The sequence below is a fragment of the Anopheles merus genome, chromosome 3R (genome assembly GCF_017562075.2).
Source record: "Anopheles merus strain MAF chromosome 3R, AmerM5.1, whole genome shotgun sequence".
Classification (NCBI taxonomy): domain Eukaryota; kingdom Metazoa; phylum Arthropoda; class Insecta; order Diptera; family Culicidae; genus Anopheles; species Anopheles merus.
Window position 1 is genome coordinate 22413568 of NC_054084.1, and position 16511 is coordinate 22430078.

Sequence of the window (16511 nt, forward strand, 5' to 3'; positions counted from 1 at the left end):
AGATGCTCATTAATCTTTGCGCCCGCCCGACGGCGCACGGGCTTCCGAATCGAGCGCGCTCGGTTCCGCTTCAAGTCGGCGGGTGATAAAACGGGTGCGCCGGGCAGATGACAGTGGCACTGTATCGTGTGCACATACACACACACACACACATAAAACGACTCACGCCAACACAGAAGCTCACAATTGCGCCATTGTTTAGGCCTCTGTAGCCAGTTTTCTGCGGCCCTATGCCCAAGGGAGCGAACATGCAATTGCAATGTTTACACTGCGCTCCTTCGCACATTTCCTTCGCCCCGTATTGCGTATCACTTCACGCAAAACATTTAATCAACGAGCCACGATCAATGAACTCGCTCACTGTCTTCGCCTCCCCACAGGTCCTTCCCCATTTGGCGGTGCTGCATCTGCTGCACCGCCAAAGGGCGGTTGCACCTTCTGCATTGCGAGCGCAGTATGTGCATGCCTGCGCTTTAACGCTCGTGATCAAGCAGCTTGCTGCACCGCCGAAGAGGTGGCAAAACAGAGGGTGGCCCTTCCACTCACCCTCAGCAAACGTATGCGGTATGTCTAAGCACACACACACACACACTCACACAGGCTTGTTTCGACCGCGCAGTTAGTTTCTTTATTAATTTAATACCCTTAATGAGGGTTCGATGGACAGTTGATAACTGCACGGCCGCTCGTGTGTCTGCGCTGCTTCGGGACGTGCAGACGGGGTAGCACGCATCCCGAAGTTGTGCAATCGACACCACTGCGCACTGCACGCGGCCGAGATGATACTGGCGGCCTTCCGGAACCGCTTTCGGTGGCGGGCGGATACCGCTTCCGTTGATTTATTTGCCAGCTTCATTCGGTTCGGTGAATCGCTGGCAGGCTTGGTTGGGTGGGAGTTTGTTGCCACCGCACTGGTTGTATGGTGCGTTGAAGGAGGAGAAGGAGGAGAGCGTGCCGCGGAAGTTGGCAGTGAAATTCGTGGAATCATTAAGCAGGGACTGTTTTGTTTGTGCATTGTTGAATAAGTTTTCGCAATCGGCGTCAAGTTATTCATAATTTAAGCTGGAAATGCAAAAGAGGTTTTGGTTTCAGATTTGCTTACGGAGTGAAGTGCACACAGCACTCATTAAAGCGGCGTGTTTTTCTATTTTTGAAAAAAGATTCACTTTCTTTAAATTGCAGGAGGCGAAAAAAAACTATTTTATCAATAATAAACAAAGGAAACGTATGTATTAAATCCATGTCCAGTCAATTAAAACCCTGTGGAATGATAGTGTTCCTAAGCATTGAAGATTTCCTCTTTTTCATTCCTTGTGTTTGTTCAGCCAGCGTTAAAGCTACCATCATTGATAACAAATAAATACTTTTTTTTTGCTTTTCTGATATACATTTAATCCCCAAAAACTATCCATCTCTGGAAATTTTAACCATAGAATGTGCATATCTAACAGAACGCATGATAGAGAACCCTAGAGCAAGGGAAATATATAAAACAATGATTAACTTCATTCCTCCTCCTTCAATCACACAAAATACATACCCAGCATTAAAATGGAATAAAATGTGGCGAAATATCAATTCGAATGAACTCAGCTCAAAACAAAAATTCAAACATAATTACAAATCGGTTAACAGTCCAAATTGCTCATTTTGCGCAATTACTGAAACACTAGAACACAAATATAAAAACTGCAGACAAATAGAAGATTACTGGGAAATGTTTAAAGAAATTATTGAATCGTACCACATAAAACCTCTTGCATTCAAGGAATTATCTAAACCAGAACTGAAAGGCCAAAATAAGCAAAATGGCAAAAAAATCATGAGTCTTCTCATAAACTGCATAGAATTGATAGAAAATAATGAAATAAAACAAATAAAGCAAAAAAACACGTTGAAGGTCCAAAATGATAAGTTAGGGAATAGTTTGTAAGCCAATTTACGGATTTGTATTGTTTTAATAAATAAGGGGGATTTTCATTGCAAATTGTTTTTTGCCCTCAGTTAAATTATTCCTGAATTTTTCAATTATTTTTAAATATACTCAGTTCTACCGGCCAAGATTGCCATTAAGCATAGAATTCAATGAGGAAAGAACATAGTTTCGTACCCATTATCGCTTAAGATTTCAAACCATTGTACATAATAATGAAATTTAAATTAGGAAATAAAAAAAAACTGGCTAACTCTTCTTCATTCCTCGTGTTTGTTCTTGTCCTTGTCATTATTCAGATATTTAGTATATTTTAAATTGAATCCAGGTTTAAAGTGGTTTTTTTTTTGGAGTGAGGAGCAGTGTACAATGATGTTTACAATCGAAAGTAACTTAAAAAGCCCAGTAATTTTTTTTGTTTGAATTAGTCCGTGACTTAAAAAATGTTTCCGCTATTTGGGCTATTTGGGAAAAATTGGGTTTGAATATTATTTCTTATTTGTATTTTTTAGTATATCACAGACATCATATCCTTGTCATTTTCACACACTAGTCATGATCCTGTTACTTTCTCTGATCACGTGATCATTCCTTAGATGTGTACCATTTCAAGATGGATAACCAATTTAAATTTTAAATTAAATTTATAAAGTGTATAACTGCATAGCTGCAGCAATATGTTTTTATTAAAATCAAATCCAATTTGGTGCTAGACACGGTAGGCTATTCCCCTAGGCAAGTCGTTGCCTCTGCTTGTCGTTATATCATCGAATTCTAGGTCCGTAGTAGCTCTGCACACTATGGAGAGTAGGAGAATTGTTTCGAAAAAGCTTTCAAGCGGCATAGATATTGCACAATAAAATGTGTTTTTGTGCTGTGGCTTCTGAAATAGAATGTTTACCATTTTGCTGCTTGCATTCAGTAAACTATTGCTACGCTTCTCAGCAAAATGGCATTAAAAATGATATCAATTTGGAGCACCATGGCTCCATTTACGCGTTGCTAATTTTCTAACACCACCGGGAATGCCATTTAGAAAGGCTGCAGCACCGGCTGAAACCGAGTCGTATGTTTCGTCGATGGCAGCCCTAGCCTTAGGTCTCGACAATCACCGAAAACAAAAACATTCACACACACACACACACACACACACACACACACACACACACACACACACACACACACACACACACACACACACACACACACACACTTAGTCCATGTTCAACCACGCTTACACCTTCCCGGTACACATTTCGTTACACGAAAGCAACGTGCAAGTGCAACGATCCCACCGATCCCGCACCCCATCCCTCGATCCTCCCTCCATCGTTGCGATCGTGCAAAACGTGCACTTGGCAAAACCACCCCGCACGCCACCTAATCATAACAACATCCGTCGCCGCATGCGCCCTCGTTGAACCCGTCCCGTACCCGGGTTGGTGGGCCGATCGGGCCGGGAAAGACCATCGGGCGAGAGTGCAAGCGCGTGCTGCACCAGGGGCATGCAGCCCGGGAGAATCGTGGGAGACGATGGCATCGCGTTGGGTGCGGTAGCGACCAAACACGTTTGCCCCTCCCTTCCCCCCCCCCCTTCCCCCTTCCCCCTTGCTGTGCGCTGCTCCCGGCTTGAACTTGAAAGCGAAAGTGAATTTTTATTATTTGTTGCATGCGGTGCAGCTCGGTCTGAGGGTTAGCGTTGGGCACCGTTTGGCTTTGGTTTTAGTTTGGATTGGGTTGTTTTGTTTGTGCTTTCTTTCTTTCCTTCCATTCGCCCTGGTCGTTTTTCATTTGTCCCCGCGGCCCCCTCCAGGCAGATACAGTTTGGCTGCTTAGGTGGTGTGCCCTTCGTTGCACTTGAATTTCCTTGCCATTTCGTTCGTACGGTGCATGTCCGAAATTTAGTCGACAACGGCAACTAAACGTGGAAACACAACCCACGGCAAAGGGGTAACATTTCTTTAAGGTGGTGCTTTTGCTTTGCCGTTTCACCATCGCACCGTTATCAGCAATCCCCAGCCGCATTTCCATTTCTGTGTCCTTTTCCCGCTCTTGCGCTAGCCGCACTGCCGGAAGAAAAATGGATTGCGGATGCAACAAAGCCTTGTCATGTTTGCATTGCTGTTGGATGATTTGTGCAGACTTTTCAAGTTTGCAATTTCCTTAACGAAGGTACACCCAGGGAGCACGCTGGCCTTTGCTGGCAGAAGGCCACGTGCCCGCGCACGGGCTAATGAAGCTTTCGGGAAAAGTGATACCTTCGCTACCGAGCATTTCGGATAGTATGGCTTAGCTTTTAGTGTGGCTTAGCAATTTGTTTAATGCCTGTTTTTTTTTCATTTTAATGCTTGATACTATGTTTGATTTATTGCACGTTGTTTAAATGCCGACGACTGATAGGTTGCTCTAGTACATTTGCTCTCTCGATAGCGCTTGGTTTAGCTTGGTAGGATTTTTACACTTAATTTCCTGCGCATTTTTTTTTTTCATTTGGATGCAGATTATCGATTAATATTGGATGGAGCATTGTATTTGATAGTTTTATTATTGACATACACAGCAGATTTGTGAGTTGGCTAAGCTATTGGTGCATCTGTTGCTGAATTCAGCTATTATGCCATTCGATAATACATAGCAAGCTTGCATGTACGATTTCTTACATATTACGATTGACGTGAAAACTGTTCTATAGCTGTTTAGACACCAATATCATACGGTATACGCTAAGAGTGGGAGCTGCTATGTTTTTTTGAATGATATTTTATGTTTGGGCACACTATCTTTGAAATACCATTTCATATGAAGTAGTGAATAAATGAAATGTAACAGTCGATAATCAATAACGTAAAACCTTTCTAACAAATGTCAACCGATTGAATTGATTGTAGTTTACAGTAGATCTAGTTTAAACTATTGATTATCAACAGTAAAAGTGCCTAGTTAATAGGTTCTGTATCTAGCGACAACATCAATATTACGGTAACAAAAATATCTTTGTATACTTTCTGAACATTTCTTGTCTTCTTGGGCTATACACTCCTTTAGAATATGCTGCATAGATTTTATGGATTGTATTTTTCATTAAATTCATAAATAAACATTTGTTGTTCAAAGAGCCTATTACATTTGCAGATTTGTATCTGTTCTTTTTTATATTGTTGGTAATGCTTGCTCTTGACCATGTATAGTTTACACTAATTTAAAAGCAAAATCAATGTAGATAGTCTGTAAACATCGAAATTTAACCATAAACAACGATTTCAAATGCTCTGCTCCATGATAATATTCTACATAGTACGTGCTATGTATTATTCTTTTTTTATATAAATAAAAGCATTATGATACTCCTCACAGGCTGAAAAATACATTTACTAATCTCTTGAAACAAAATAAAATGCAAAATAAATAAAAATTAAAATATGATAAATAATAGAATACATCGTATGCATTTCGCCTTATGAATGGAAATTAAATCAATCAATCAATCAATCGATCAATCAAAAATGGCCACGAAGGATTCATAAAGTACAAAGTCTTGTGACTTAACATATTTCTGAAAATGGCTGTAACCTCACCAACTTTCAATGAAGCAACAAAATCCTGTTAAACTACCGTTTTCATCTAAAGAGTCTTCTTTGGCACACACAACTAACAGTTGAATAGTTGCTACCGCTCACTTAAAAGCTGCCTATAACCTTCCATATGAAGCAATTTATCTCCCAAAGACCCATTTCGAGAACCCATCAGTGTGCCTCTCCCATCACTCGCTCTGTATTATAATTTAATCCTTTGATGTCCACACTTCCTGCAATGCTTCACATTCTCGTAGATAACTTCCTCGCCTTGCTGCTCATCGTCTGAACTGGATCCACCCCCACTGGCACCCCCGGAAGAGGTCAGCTCGTCCAGCACCCGCTCCTCGATCGTCTCCAGACAGAGCGCATCCGGCTCGGGACAGATCTGCTCACAGCGCTCTACAAAGTTCTCCTCGAACCGCAACGCATCGCGCAAAATTGCCTCATCGTCGATCGATGCTACCGGACAGGGCAGAATCGTGTCGAAATCGATGCAATGGCCAGATTCGTCCGCAATACAGTAGCGAAACGGTGGGACCAGCAGTTTCGCCCGACGCCAGTCGTCGTCCGGATCGGTAAGGTTCAACTCCGATACGGTCGATATTTGTCGTCGCAGGTGGCGCGCCCGGGGTAAATCGTTCTGGGAGAGCACCCGCTTCGGTGGTGGTGGGCGCGGTGTACAGAGCATCTCGAAGCCACGGTTGTAGAAGGCACACCGAATGGCCGGTTCGGACTGACGCTTCTCGGGGTACACGTTGGGCCGGGTAAGGGAGAAGAGGTGCGAATTGTCCGAGCAGCGTCGCTTGCTGCGCGGGAAGTTCTCCGAGGGCCGGTTTTCGTCGATACTGTCGAGCTGGGACTCGCAGGACACTTTAGGGGTGGCTGTGATGGGTGGTGGAGTAGGAGGAGGAATGGGTGTTGGGGAGGAGAGTGAGGGCGCGCTGGTGAGGGAGTCGGTCGAGGCGCACGGCTCGGAGCGGGTTAGGGCTTCCTCGCGCTCCAACAACCAGCTGGCGTCGGGGGCATTAGCACGGACACGAAGAATGCCGGTGTCCACACTTTGTGAGCGGCCCCGGGACGGGCCGACGACAGGCAGTATCGGGAGAGGTTCGATGAAATGTGGTGGTTGGGGAGAGGGGGATCGGTGACGCTGTAGATGGAGGGTACTGTCTTCCGGTGTGTTCTCTGCGGAATGATGATGTTAAAAAGTGTGAACAAGATTGCAAAAAAAAACAATGAAATTGAATTTAAATTTAAATGAAAAATCTTTTCTTTTCGAAATATTTTGAAATATTTGTTCACATAACACATAGTTCGCTGTGTTGCTCTAGTTCACACGCTGCTTATACTCACCTTGGTCGGAAAGCTCCATCTGCTCACAAGCTGCTCGAATGTGAAAATGCACGAAAAGTTGTAAACAAATTCGAGTACCACATTGCATGCAAGTGCACAAGCGTCGGCGGCAAAAGCGTTCCTCAACAAGCGCTGGCAGAGGTAAAGGAGCTTTTGCTAGCATAAAAGCACTACCATGCTTTTGCTCACACACACACACACACACACGCACGCGTGCACAAACACACACATATTGCATACATTCGAACTCACACGCATACTCAATCACACACGTAACAACACAAGCAAGTGCGGGAAAGCGACGGAATTTTGTAAGGAATTAGAAGCCTACACTACCTTCCCTTCGTACCTTCCCAGACCTCCTCCAGGTCCTCGGTAATGGCCTTCGACTCGATGCCGTTGCGCACCTCACCCGGACCGATCCCGTGCACGACCAGATCCATACGCGAGTCGAGCGAAAACTGCTTGCCGGACATGAGGATGCCCCGGACGCGCCGTCTCATCGCCGGTGAGTCCTGGTTCTGCAAGTGCGGAAGGTGCGGAAAGTCCCATACCGTGTCACAACGTGGCTGCCGACCGTCACCGACCGTGGAATACACTTACCGAGATGCGTATGCCGGCGTACACCTTCGCCAGGAACTCGTCCGCATCGAAGATGGCCGCAAACGAGCCGTTCACGATCTTCGGCGACATCGGCGAGTTGGCGAGCAGAAGGCTCGATCCGAACGCTTCGTTCTTTTCGCGCGTATCTAAACGCAGAAAACGGGAAGATAGTTTCAAACAAATGGGCTGGGTGCGATGTGGATGAGGTCGTTCGTGAGGTGAGGCGAAGGAAGTGATCAAGCGGATGGACACTATTGCTATGTTGGAATGTTAAGTGCTTTAATACTACGAGGGGTCAACGTGTCGCTAACTGCCCAAAGCTGTGACGGAGCACTAGCATCACTACCTTATGAAAATACCTAAGTGATGTACAAAAACTTTCTAGCAATGTGCAGATTGAACGAGAACATGTTTGGTTCATACAGTTTAAACAAAAAAATTGAATTCAACAGAACATCATACGAGCGCGTCAGTTATATGCAAATTTATGTTTTGCCAATGCTGGCCGGTTAGGCCGTCCTACAGTCAGTCCTTACCACGGAGGGCTATCCATTCAAGGCTTGAAACCACGACATGCATGCTGTTCAGTGATTCAAGTTGATGACTTTACAGGACAGGAGAACGGCAGCAACAACAGAGAGACGAATTCAACTTGAGGCACAAAGAATCCTTATAGCCTCCTGTATATCTTGCATTTTAGCATCTACTCTGAACGAAAACGTCATCGAGTCGAGTAAAGATCTTACAAAAATAACAGGTAACAACCACAGAAAAAAATGCGGAAATACCACATGTCGCGTAAACATCTAACAAAAATATCAGCCATAAAAAATGTCGAAATGTCGAAAAACAATTTCACAAGCAACAATCGTGTCAAGATTATCTCGACTATAAAGACCCAAGCCGAATGGTGTGGAGATCTAAATGTCTAAATATACTTTTATTTAGTAATTTCCACTTCTTTCTTAAAAACAAATAGAACCACAGAACCTACAAACAGCATTCAAGCTCCTGTGGATGACCAAAAATGGTGTATAATAAAATGCAACTACGATAAAATGATATTTATTCTTTAAAAATATTTCTTCTCTCATCTTCTCTGTCGCTTTCTCTTGTTCTGTAAATAATGTAGTATACATATCTCGCTGATATGGAAGGGGATTGCAACCTTATAGAGAGGTTAAAACAGGCCTTCCATTCCCTCCTACTCAATACGTCATCGTGCACAACGGTATCATGGAAATTACGGGGTGGATGGCCATTATGAAAGGGAAGGTGTAAGATTGTTCATCATGAGACTACTTGGGACGGTCTGTTTTCCATTTTAGTACCAGCTTCACTCCAGCAATTATCTCTTCCCGAAGGGCTGCGCTGGTGTCTCACATCTTTACTGACTGCAGGACTGAATCTTTATAAATATGAACCACTAATGAACAAAGACGATCCTGCGACGAAGACTTATGGGACACTTCAGTATTTGATTTTTGTAGATTTAATCAAGATAAGAAACCCAATTGTGCAATACACTAAAGAATTAGCTCTTGATGAAACACTAACGAAATAAAATGTACAAATGAGATTGTATGAAAACTCTCTACAAATGTTAATATTTTCAGACTCCTCCAGTACTCACCCTTCAACGATACACGCTGCTTATCGACCTGCTGTATGTTCAGCTCGCTCAGCAGCTCCGTCGTAACGGTGCGAATCTCGTTCCAGTCCGACAGAATGTCGTCGTTCGTAGTGTACGTCGAAGTGACGGTGAAACGGATAACGTAGCGACCCTTAAGCGAGGCCGGCACGGCGTGCATGTGTCCGCGTTGGTTCAGTCGCTTCAGCAGCTTCTCCGTCAGCTCGTTCTCGCCCTTGATCCGGAACACGACCATGCCCAGATGGCGCGTGGCCGGAATTTCGAACCGATGGTCTGCCAGGATGAGTGCCTCGAACTTTTGCGCCAGCCGGACGCCCTCGCGAATGTGCTTCTGTAGTCCCCGGGTGCCGAAGCTGCGCAGCACGAACCAAAGCTTTAGCGCCCGGAACCGCTTGCTCAGCGGTATCTGCCAGTGCTGTGCAAGACAGCGAAATAGAAGTTCAATAAATTGTAACCACGCGCAAACCGTCTAGCTCACTACTCCACCTCCTCAGATACTCACCATGTAGTCGATGGAGAGGCCCGAGTTTTCGTGCTGCAGATACAGCGGAGCCACGTTAAAGGTTCGGTGCAGGGCCCCACTGTTCTTGAGCCTGGATCCCCACAGTGAAGCAGAGTGAACAAAACAACCCATTAGAGCGAGCGCCGTTTATCAACCGGACGGACCAGGCAGTAAGCCACCTACCACATCGCGGTGCAGTCAAAGTGCACCATTAGCCACTTGGAGGGATTGAACGCGATCGAGTCCGCTTTCTCGATGCCCTTCAGCCACACCCGAAACTCGGGACAGATGAACGCACTGCCGGCGTAGGCCGCGTCCACGTGCAGCCAGATGTTGTAGCGTGCGCACACCTCGCTGATCTCGTTCAGATGGTCGAAGGCGCACGCCCCGGTGGTACCGAGCGTGGCACACACCTACAAAGATGACGAGCGTTCAGGTTCAGGTAACGGCAATGGATGAGAATCGTGGTGGAGGTCGAAAACCACCCAAGTGGATCCACGAGCTGTTGCTCTATGCCTGTTTAAATGCTTTAGACACTTACTTAATTTAAATATTTTAGTTCTATTGACTTAATATTCGCTTGTAACTATCACACGTTCAGTAAAACCAATCAAGATCAAACATTAGCTGAATTTCCCGGTAAGACGAAAAATAGGATTCATAAATCAAGCCTAGCTTGTGTAACTGGTCTCTGCATCAATATTTTTGGTCGTTATATTGGCTAATTTCGACATTTATGAATGATAATTAAATTATATCATCCATTTGTTTAATTTATAACCATCCGCATTGAACAAATAATTTTTGTTACCAGGATACAACAAACACGATAATGTAACTGTGATGTTTAGTTAAGTTGTATGAGATGATCTCGGGGGGCGGTCCCGTGGTATAGTCGTCAACTATAATGACTCAAAAAACACGCCCGTAATGGGTTCAAGCCCGAAATGGGCCGTCTTCCAGTAGTAAGGACTGACTATCCGGCTACGTGGTATTGAATAAAGTCTTGAAAGCCTGTATAGGCCGGCATGTCCGCGTAGGACGTTTACGCCAAATAGAAGAAGTACTAGATGATGACTGTAGTACCACAAGACAATCTAGTCAATCAGTCCCTCGGTAAATAAGACTCCAAATAATAAACTATCTAAAGTATTTTTATTAGTGATAACCAGTAATTATCATCCTGCTTAACCTTAAAAATGTACATTAAAATCTCGAATGTCCTCTTAATTGATCAAACAGTATTTTTTTAGGTATTTGCTTCTTTTAAAATCTCGTTATCATTCACTCTTGGCGCTTTTTGAGCGCTTCTAGTTGGCATGCATCGACGAGTGAATGAATTCTGTGTAAACAATTGCCCAATAATCTCGAAATTGATTGTAATCTCAAAGTTTAAACAACTAACTTGTAAACAAAATTAATTCCCTTTTCTTTTTTGAAAAAATCCTTGGAATTGACTAAAGTAAAATTGTTTGCAAGAAGCATGGAATGTTACTTTCAAACGTTTTACTTTTTCATAAAGAATGCCGCTATCGCCTTTGGCTTTACTTTTCCAAAAATTCCAACGATTTCTACCTCTACATCCAATCGTAAAGTTTGTTTACTTCCCGTGCATAATTAACAAACATCGGCCACTCATTGACACCAGAAATCAACAAGTTCGTTAGTTTCCGCTTCGCCATCCTCCGGCCAAAAATCCAACCGACAGTCACACCCGTCACACCACCGCAAGTAATTTGAGACTCTGGCGGTGGTTTCAATTCCCAGCAACACGATTGCACGAGCCAAACCAGTGCACCAACCGACAAAACTTCCCTTCGGTGACCGAGTTCTCACTCGTGGCTAATGAGATCCCCGAGGACGACGCTAACCGACAACTTGCTAAGCTGATTTGTCACCGCATGCTGACTGCTTTCAACTGGAAGGTTCTGCCCAACAGTTACCTTTACCCACAATGAGGTGGTAGGAGGGACAATGGTTCTCCCACCCTCCCGTCGGTACTCACCCAGAACGGTATCAGCCCTTGCTTGATGTCCTCCTCGATTGCCTCGCGCAAGGCATCGCCGCGGAGGCTGAGTTGATCGTCCGACTCGATGAATCGCATCCGGACTAAGCCGATTAGGGCCGCCTTCTCCACGCTGGAGTGTGCCTGGTCGGAGCAGTACGCCACCAGCCGGGCGTTGATTTCCGCATCCTGCAGCCCGGGCGTATGCTCGTGAAACCGCGTAATGGCCATCGTCCGCCCAGCCAGCAGACACACGAGCGTTGCCTCGCTGGCGGTCGTTTGAATCACACCGCCGCCCATGCTAGTGCCGGGCAGATGCAGAAACGAGTCCGGCAATCCAATCATCTTGCCCAGCCAATTCATCACAATCGACTCCAGCTCGGTGCAGGCGGGCGATGATGCCTGTGCAGAAGTAGGAAGAGAGAGAGAGAGAGAGAGAGAGAGAGAGAGAGAGAGAGAGAGAGAGAAGTTGGGTAAGCAAATCAAGCACATAAACGCACGCCGATCGATATCCTGCCGTACGCCCAGCTTACCCAAGTAAATCCAAGACAGTTGATAGCATCGGCCAACATATCGCCGAGCAGCGAAGGGAACGAGTTAAGCGCCGGAAAGTAGGCATGCATGTGCGGGCTCTGCCAGTGCGTAATGCCCGGCATGATGACGCGCTCGACGTCCGCGAAGATGTTCTCCCAGCGCTCGCCCTCGAGCGGGGCCGACTCCGGTATCAGGCTGCGCATGTACCCGGGCTGAACGTCCGGCAGGACACGCCGCTCGCGAATGTTCTGCAGATAGTCCGCGATGTAGTCCACCATCTCCTTGCCTGCAAAAACAAACCAGCCAAAGTGTTTTGGGTGGGTGTCAATGTGCATAGAAGTTTTTCATTATTGAAGGTCATAAATCGAATTGGTACAAGACAAGCGAGAACGGTGGGGTGATGGGTAGCAATGGGAGTTCTAAATTGATTCAAATTGGCGATTGAGGCGATTTGCATCGGCTTAAGCTTATCGCCACGACGGAACCCACGTACCCACTGGTGTGGAATGTGTGTAGCGTGTTTTATTTTATTGCTGTCCCTCGGACAAATCGAACCTAAACGGAATCAATATCTTGCTGTGTTTTGTTGGGAGTTTATACACATGTTTTTTTTTTTGTTTTTGCATTCGATGTGGATTAAGCGTTAGGAATTTATGGAGCCCTGAGCTAGCGACGTTTGTCCTTCTTTTTGTATTGGAACTGTGGGAAGAAAGTTTATAACACTCGGTTGAGTGGTATATTGAATAGAACGTGTCACATTTCCTTAAATCTTCTTTAAACTACATGAAACTACTGAGTTTAGTGACAAAAACAACGTCTAAACATCACCAAAGTATTTCACAACAGGCCGAAAATGTGAATTATTCTATTGCGTATTCAAATCGGATTTGGGACGATTATCTTTGGCTAATGCAGCCCTTACTGAAATGAAAGCTTTTCATTGCACTGACCAAATCCTCAGTACCAATATCAAAGAACGTTTTACGTAAGATTGTGCAATCAGTTGGAGTTACTACTTCAAGAAATTCCAATACTTATAGTTGATGAATCTACCAAATCATGTGCAATATAAGCCATTTTCCAATCATCTTTTTCATAAAACAATTGTAATAAGATTCTTCCTTGAATCTCTATGAAACACTTATCGAAATACATTCTAATACTTTTAATTACTACACGATTCCTGCAACACAAAATGTAATCCTCCTAAAAGGGGTGCCCAGGTGCGGAATCATCACCATTCCCGCTCGGGTCTTTTTTTTTTACACGACGGTCAGCGCTGTCACAATTAATTACCCGTCCACTTAGTGACTACTTACCTCGCACTCGATATTCGTCGAAATCCATCTTCTGCGGTGATTCTTCGTTGATTTGTTGATTAAAACAGAAAACCACTGCTCATGCAACGCTTCACCACAGTAGGCAGCGTTTCCCTCGAAGACGTACTTCTTCACTGTAATTAGCAACTGTTGAGCGAATACAACTGAGCTTCCCAATGTTGAACGGGAAGGGTCTAGTAAAAATTATCAATCCATGTACGAACCGAAAGCCCTTGCTACCACGTTAAATCTACCACAAGTGATGGAATGTGAAAAGTAACTGAAAACCTACGGCTCGAAACACGACCGCGTTGGTCCCACCAGTACTGCGGTTCTTAAGTAAGACGGTTTGTGGAATGAATGGAAATTGCAATCGTGCAAAGGTTTTAACTGTTCGACTGAACCACAACACAACGCACACTGCACTCTCGGTGGGGAAAAGGTACGTAATTCGGTGCTCTAGGGTGATCTAGGGTGTCTGTGTATGCATGAGCGACGTGTGACTTCGTTGGGCTTCCTTCCTGTCTTTCCTAGCAAGACGTTTCCTACCTGTGGACGTTCGACCGACTGTCTTGACAGATAGAACGGCAGCCAAATGGTTCTGCTCGTTGACAAGCACGGAATAGGTGCCATAAAAATTATTTTAAACGAATGTTGCTTATATATTTGCTTCCCTCATCTCGTTAATGTTTCACATTATCATGGTTGGTTGATAAAGATTTTGTGATTCAAATGTTGCCTAGCAAAAGTGCTACTTAAATTGCTTCTGAGAAGTTCGCTCCACAAGGTGGTGCGAATATAATTAAACATTTTCAATAAAGTTTCTATACTTTCTGTGTTTATAATGTTTTAAAATTCATTACCGGCAAGCTCACAGTTAACTTCAAGTATTTAGCAGCAAATATCACTAAAAATATAAAAGTTGTATTAAATAAAATGTTCTAGCTTCATGCATCTTGGATAGAAATGCTTAAACACATCTTACTACATAAATTAACTTTTCTTACAATAAAATACTTCAGGGTTTGTTCTTGCAATAGGTTTGTATCGCACAACATCATCAAACACAGCTTAATAATTGTTGCTCTGTCTCACTGCGCAATGCAGGTGCGTTAAATACCCTCACACATCACGCTAATTTCAAATAAGGCACCCGACAGCGTGCCGTGGTAAGAAGTAAATGGTCGTTAACAAGCAAGATGTGATTCTACTGAGCAAGCATTTTTTAGCATTGCCCTTTTTTCCTCAAATGGTTTGCTATGAAGCCACGAGGCTAACATAAAAGCGTGTTTAATATATTCATGACACTTTATGGTACTTAAAATAATGTAATAACCCGTGAGAGGCTGTAAACACTATAACCTTTTCTTGCGAATTCAATTTCATTTTTCTCCCGATTACAGTACAACTAACAAGCAATGTCGTAGATTTTATCGTTTTGCAAGCACAGCACAACGATAGCAACGGTTTCTTTCGACCGGTTAATGCGTATCGATGTATCTTAATTGGCTAGCTTCGTGGTTGTATGCTTTTCGCTTGTCCTTCTATGACGAGATGCAACCTAATCGAGAACATTTATTCGCTAGAATGAAGTTGGCTACGCGGCGCTCATAAAACAGCTACAAATTTGCATAAATTCTTCACCCAACGACTGGAGAGGTAACATTTTATTGCGAGTTTTCATACAGGATCAAACAGCTTTCGATAACTCGGCACCCCTAGCCCATTCACTTGTGGCGCGTCACTCCTTTTTCGACGGAAACTATTGAGGGCAGCATCGTGAAAGAGACATAAAACACACACACACACACACCCTCCCAACAGCACACGGCAGGTTGGGTTTGTAGTGGAGGTCCAAAAATAGCACTGGAGAGTTTTATCACCACCGTGTTTAAACACAAGCATTATGAATACACGCAGTTTTGGTTGGCTTGGGTTTTCCCCAAACCCGTTTGCTCGCTCGGAAGGTCGTTCGATAGATTGTCACCGTCGATCACGGTCCAAGAACCGGTTTTAGGGGGATGCTGGACAGGCAGCAAACCAGGTTTTATCCGTTTGATCACACTTCACCACTCACAACACTCACATTAGGAATGGAAAGCACCGGAATAGAACGGCCCGATGAGGGACTCAGCTCAGCTGTGCCAATCGCCAACTAACGCAAACTGATAGCGTTCTTATCAGATGGCGAGCCTTTATATAGTCTCCAGCGGGTGGAAAATGGTATCTCCATTTTCGCGCAGCATCCCTGCAGGTTTCAAATCAACAGATGTCCTTGGGAGAAATTTCCAGCGCAATTGGCTGTGGTGGACGGGTGACCAAAAAAAAAAGAGGAAAAATACGAAAGCTAAACGAAAGTATTCTGAATGAAAGGACGAGTCATGCGTACTAGCGAGCGAGAGACACTGCTCCCTTCTGTCATTGCATGCATTTGCTGGTCGCTTTTCCATTTGCTCTATTGCGGCGTACGAAAGCTGGCATGACACCGGGATGGTAAGTTCGTCTTTTAATGAATCGTTAAAATCTTTCGTGATGGGATTACGTCAAGAGGAGTTACGGGATAACTAGCGTACGTTTGAGGTTCCTAAAATCCACTGCGTGAAGTTTAGTTAGTTCTGTAGTGATGCATTCATTTATTGGTTGTTTTAATGTGAAATAAATGACTGTTTTCAATTAATATTTTAAAAAAACTGTCTTTAGCTGCTGCAATTAGATAAGCCATGAAATAATTAGAATTTCAAAACATATTAAAAATTAAAAACAAAGCTTTGGGCTTCGAAATTGGAATGTTTGTTCTCTCTTACGACAGTACCCATTTAATTCATGCTTTACAATATGCAAAAAGAAACAGATTAAATAAATATATAACACAAAAGTATGTGTCGAGTAAGTTTGGATAGTTATCTATTTCATTTAAAAAGAATATACGTTGTTTTCGATAACCTTTAGAGCTTATAAAGAGTGCCAGGTGTAAAGTGTTGGGGACATTCATGTAAATTTTAGAATATTTTGGGTAAAAACTTTGAATCGATTTTA

General features: G+C 43.9%; 1 protein-coding gene across 6 annotated transcripts; it reads right to left on the reverse strand.

Annotated features, from left to right (window-relative positions):
* Window positions 1-4285: 4285 nt before the first annotated feature.
* Window positions 4286-15629, reverse strand: LOC121596786 (histidine decarboxylase). 6 transcript variants are annotated; one of them, XM_041922009.1, is made up of 11 exons: window positions 15562-15629; window positions 13476-13725; window positions 12156-12442; window positions 11623-12024; window positions 9801-10030; window positions 9618-9708; window positions 9098-9530; window positions 7465-7610; window positions 7211-7382; window positions 6862-6891; window positions 4286-6693 (listed from the first exon to the last, which is right to left on the reverse strand). In XM_041922009.1, exons 2-11 carry the CDS (start codon window positions 13501-13503, stop codon window positions 5708-5710), a joined length of 2805 nt encoding a protein of 934 aa, XP_041777943.1. In that variant the 5' UTR covers window positions 13504-13725; window positions 15562-15629; the 3' UTR covers window positions 4286-5707. The 6 variants fall into 6 exon arrangements, with proteins under 6 accessions (XP_041777943.1, XP_041777944.1, XP_041777942.1 ...); XM_041922010.1 differs by having other exon boundaries at window positions 13476-13639; window positions 15562-15628; XM_041922008.1 differs by lacking the exon at window positions 15562-15629 and having other exon boundaries at window positions 13476-14014.
* Between the last annotated feature and the right edge of the window lie 882 nt (window positions 15630-16511).

Bases quoted from the DNA above. Each gene is read 5' to 3' on its own strand.
- LOC121596786 (XM_041922009.1), bottom strand. From the start codon at position 13,503: ATGGATTTCGACGAATATCGAGTGCGAG. The intron at 12,025-12,155 runs GTAAGCTGGGCG...ACTTCTGCACAG, and splicing joins ACTGTCTTGGATTTACTTGG to GCATCATCGCCCGCCTGCAC. The intron at 7,611-9,097 runs GTGAGTACTGGA...TTCTGCGTTTAG, and splicing joins GCAGCGTGTATCGTTGAAGG to ATACGCGCGAAAAGAACGAA.